This window comes from Papilio polytes, unplaced genomic scaffold, assembly GCF_000836215.1.
Source record: "Papilio polytes unplaced genomic scaffold, Ppol_1.0 DF823901.1, whole genome shotgun sequence".
NCBI classification, from domain to species: domain Eukaryota; kingdom Metazoa; phylum Arthropoda; class Insecta; order Lepidoptera; family Papilionidae; genus Papilio; species Papilio polytes.
In genome coordinates this window covers 439,041-443,865 of record NW_013525303.1, presented here as the reverse complement: position 1 = coordinate 443,865, position 4,825 = coordinate 439,041, and the positions used below count along the sequence as shown (strand labels likewise).

General features: G+C 33.9%; 1 protein-coding gene across 1 annotated transcript in view; it reads right to left on the bottom strand.

Moving 5' to 3' along the window:
- Positions 1–3,792: 3,792 nt before the first annotated feature.
- The window catches only part of LOC106102877 (tubulin beta-1 chain), a gene marked incomplete in the record, with an annotated part of 5,101 nt that continues 4,068 nt past the window's right edge, over positions 3,793–4,825 (bottom strand). The window contains 1 exon segment of the mRNA XM_013282475.1: positions 3,793–4,825. Within this exon segment, the coding sequence (XP_013137929.1) occupies positions 4,387–4,825 (439 nt within the window).

Sequence of the window (4,825 nt, the reverse complement as noted above, 5' to 3'; positions counted from 1 at the left end):
TATACATAAAAATATGTTTATTTTATTTTATTTATATATAAAACTTTTTAATAAAAAAACAAAACTGACTTCCAAACAAAATACACTAAAAACAAAATATTCTCAAAAAAACAGTACACTAAAAAATGACGAAATAATTCCTTGAAAATAGTAAACCTCCCTTATTGTAGCTGTTATGTCTATATTGTACAATTATTATTACTTTGATGTCGGTGTCAGCCAAGGTATGCAGTGATATTTATACGTAAGGGTTTCCACATTATTACTATAACTATAAACAATTGAAAGTATAGTAACAATTAAATAATGAATCTACATTGACTGACACCGACTTCAAAGTAAAAATAATTGTACAATATAGACTATTTAATGGTAAACCACGCCCAGACTCGACCAGCATTAAATATTCTCTCATACTAAATTTACACTAAGGGTCTTCTTGAGTCATTAAAGAACTAAACGCTGTATTCAAAAGATTTAACCACTAAATAAACTAACAAATTCAACAATTATTGCTATAACATTCTAGAAAAATCTGTTCGTTTACATCATATCATACTTCATACTCATACTAATGTTATAAATGCGAAAGTTTAGATGGATGGATGGATGTTAGCGTTTGTAGCCTAAACAGCTGAACGGTTCTCCATGAAATTTGGCACAGGTTTAGAGCATAAGAAGTCTAGAAGAACACATAGGCTACTTTTTATCCAGGGAATAGTTACGATTCCCGTAGGATTCATTAATTTAGTTTTTAATATTTACTCCATCATTCTGCAACAGTTCATCATATCTCATTGACATTTGGCACAGATATAAAACAAAGTCTGAAGTACACATGGGATAAAGTTCATCTCCGAGAAATGTCCGGTTCCCGAGGGATACGTAGCTTTTTGTTATTTATATAGTTCGTATGTTCTCTAATGCCACGCAGACGAAGTCGCGGCAACAGCTAGTAAGAAATACTATAGCTTAAATAACCTAAAATGTTTGAAACGGCCTGGAATTTTAGTAATTACTAGTAAATAACTATGTTTTATTCACACTGTTACTGTAAATAGGTTAGTATAAGCGGTCGTTATCCGACTTCGTCTGCAATTAAGTCGTTAAGCCATTTGGTCTGACGTCAGCCATTTTAATAATGGCTGGTTTTAATACCACATTTAGGTAAATTTTCACATTTATTTTAATAGACCAGCTGTGCTTTTACGCCTAAGGAACGTTGTATAAAGAAAATTACGCCCATTATTAAACAAACATCAATTATTTTTATATCTGTCTGACTTTTTTTACATTCAATTTGTCTAAAGTATTTTTTTCTTACTTGGTTATGTTATTTAGTCTGAGTCAATAATTTTCAGTACTATAAAACCAGGTCTTATTTAGAGTTTTAAGATTTTTATTTTATAATTCTTTTTTATATAAGCGTATGTAAAGAAAGTAAACTAAATACAAGTACACAAGTTTCATCGGCACAGATCTCACCAGACGACGACAAGATGGCGCCAAAGCTGCGCGAAATTCACAACGCAACGATTAAAACGAAGATCCATACATGTTATAGACATGGCACTTGACAAAATTTATATTTATGGATCATTCTCTACATTTTCTCATTCGTTATTGATTTACTTTTTTCTCATGAAGGGTAAAGAAATTGGTTTATGACTTCATAACAATGCATAAGACTATATAGTTATTTTGATAAAATGCAGTTCTCTGTTATTTTTTTTACATCTGTTATAAACAATTATGATAATTAGTCCTCTCTACGCACTTACTTTTTATGTGTAAAAAGCTTTCGGATGGCCTGTCTAAATTTATTTGCGTCTGTATAACAACCATATGTTCATTGTGTGACTGTACAAAGTTTATAAGAAACGAATTGTAACTTTCATTTAAATATGGCGTCGCGCCCACGACAAAAATGTCATTTTGTTACACTTGGTTCTGTGTGGTCCGCCTTCGAATTGAAACCAAAATCCCTCGATTAAATCAAAAGATAAATAGAGCATCTGTTTGTCATTTTGAAAATATCACTAAGTAGAAAAAAGTTATTTTATCAGATCTGAAGAGATTATGATAATTTTATTATGGACATAATGTTTATAAAAGTTTTACGATTTTGTCATTTTTTTTAAACTATTTAAGAAAATAATAATTTTTAACCTTTAGTTACACTTTTATTAACACATATCTCTGTTTTTTATTGTTTTTTTTTTTAAACTAATATACTTGTAAAAGGTTTTATCATCAGGTGATATTGAGAAAAAATACCCAGTTTACACTAAGCAAGTACAGTTAGACGATAGTGCAGGCCAATGGATTGCATGAACTCACGGGCGTAGCTCCTGCCAGTTTACATTATGCCATTCCAGTTATTGAGTGTGCTGACCAAGTGTAAACCTGGTATTATTTCAAGATAATTTCAAAGAACATAAAATGTAAATGACAGATAATGATTATAGATTATAATCTTGCGTGGGTAAACATCACAGAGTAGGTAGTGGGCGGAGAGGTCATAGAAAAGTGTTCTCAATTTATCGAAGGTTCTTCCTTGCTGACATGGCGGAAAGATCATTGTCTGCAATCTAGACTCCATGAAGTGATTGAGATTGACGTCTTGTGCAGAGGAATCATGTCAATTTGTGTCATTTCAAGGACTTCAAGAGTTCGAGTGTCTACAGTACAGTTAGTTAATATTGAATATGCTGTTTTTTTTCTGAGCAATTTAAAGTGTTTATTTTAATTTATATAATTCATAATATAGTTGATAGCAATAGTTTCTTACTTCTATATACCCCAAATAGCATTTGTACCATCTCGAAAACAATAAAGTTAAATATATTAAGTATCTTTTAGCAAATTTTTGTGTTTAAAATTGTAGTGGGCACAAATCCTACGCTTTATGTGTTTTTTAATATCATTCAGTCAAGATTTATTGCACAGTTAATATCCTAAGATTTACATTAATTTTTAAATTGCTATAATTCGTCCATATGTGGGGCAAAACGTCCGCCATTTTGTCATTGCAAGCGATCAGCTAATGACGTTTCACGTGATCCAAATACTTGAAACTCGCGCCATCCGAGTGACATAAGCGTTTGTTTACGAGAATTTAAGGCCTGACATCACTCCGTTATCTAGAAACCAATTTGTGGTGAACCTTGCCGGCCTCTTTTACATTGGCAATTTACTACTGACAAAGGATTTATTGTGCGTGGACAGAGGCCATTGATGACCGGTCGTTAGTAAATGCATTGCTAAATATAGAACCAAGGTAGATATAAGTGCTTACGGTCAGCATATGGTCGTATCACCGATAATATATGTAATTAAATATTAGATAAATGTTTATGTAGTTGTAAAGTAAACATGTTTTTTTCTTACACATAGTTGTTGTTGTGGCGACAGAGTTTCTGCCAATGTTTTTCACACGTATGTTACCTGATTTTATCTTATCTCATAAGGATGTGTTAAAATTTTGTTTTGTTTTCTAACTGTTCAAGGTTATTTGTATAAAATTATTAAATACTTTAACTAGGATTTCCTATTTTAATCCACGTAGTGTTTTTTTCCCTTATGTATTTAATTGGTTTAGGTAGTATATTGTTTCAGTTCTGTTGTTACTAATCTCTGAGAAAAAAATTAAACTTATACATCATAGATTAAGAATAAGCTAAAAATGAAAGCTATTCTGTCATTAGATCCTTTTTGTAAACAAATCATTTGATTGTAAAATAAAAGAACTTATCGTATGGGGTTAAGATTAAGGGTAAAAGTAAAGGCAAGTTTGTTTTTAATAAATAAAAATCTTTATTACATTATGCAGAGTATGTGTGTAACCGACATTTTTAATTATATTTGCCTTTATAAGCCTAGTAATGGCCCTTTTCTGGGAAATTAGCCGCAGAAAGATACCTGGCATTACGAGAATTCATTGAAAACGGATGTTTCTTCTCTTGCAATGATCAATAACTAAGAATGCCGCTTACATACTTGTCCGGCATTTTGTATACATTAAATTATTGTTCAAAACAATTGTAACTGTAATAACTTCTGTTATTGAAGCGGACATTTTTACGTTTGGCGAGTTGTTTTGTTTCCAAACAATATAAATACACAATGTCTACTTTAGATCAGCCTTTAAACAATTCAGATCTAGCTCTCAATGAGACTTGTTGGAATCACGAGGAATGTATCGATCGAATACAAATGCCGTCGATTTTTTTTTGTTTTATATATCATAGTAATCCTGACAATGTTAAATTGTGCATCTGTTAAAAGTTAGAAAGCAGGTTCTGAATTTAACGTAGGAATCAATTTGTTACTCATTTGGCGTAACGCGTTTAAATTGACAAAAGTATCTACGTTTCGTTTCAGTGTTTAGTGCTCGTCCACATCCTGCTCCTGCTCCTCGTCGAACTCCGCGTCCTCGTCGGCGGTAGCCTCCTGGTACTGCTGGTACTCGGAGACGAGATCGTTCATGTTGCTCTCCGCCTCGGTGAACTCCATCTCGTCCATACCCTCGCCAGTGTACCAATGCAAGAAAGCCTTGCGCCTGAACATAGCGGTGAACTGCTCCGAGATGCGCTTGAACAGCTCCTGGATGGCGGTGGAGTTGCCGATGAAGGTGGCGGCCATCTTGAGACCACGCGGCGGGATGTCGCACACGGCGGTCTTCACGTTGTTGGGGATCCATTCGACGAAGTAGGACGAGTTCTTGTTCTGGATGTTGAGCATCTGCTCATCTACCTCCTTCATGGACATGCGGCCGCGGAAGATGGCGGCGACGGTGAGGTAGCGGCCGTGGCGCGGGTCGCAC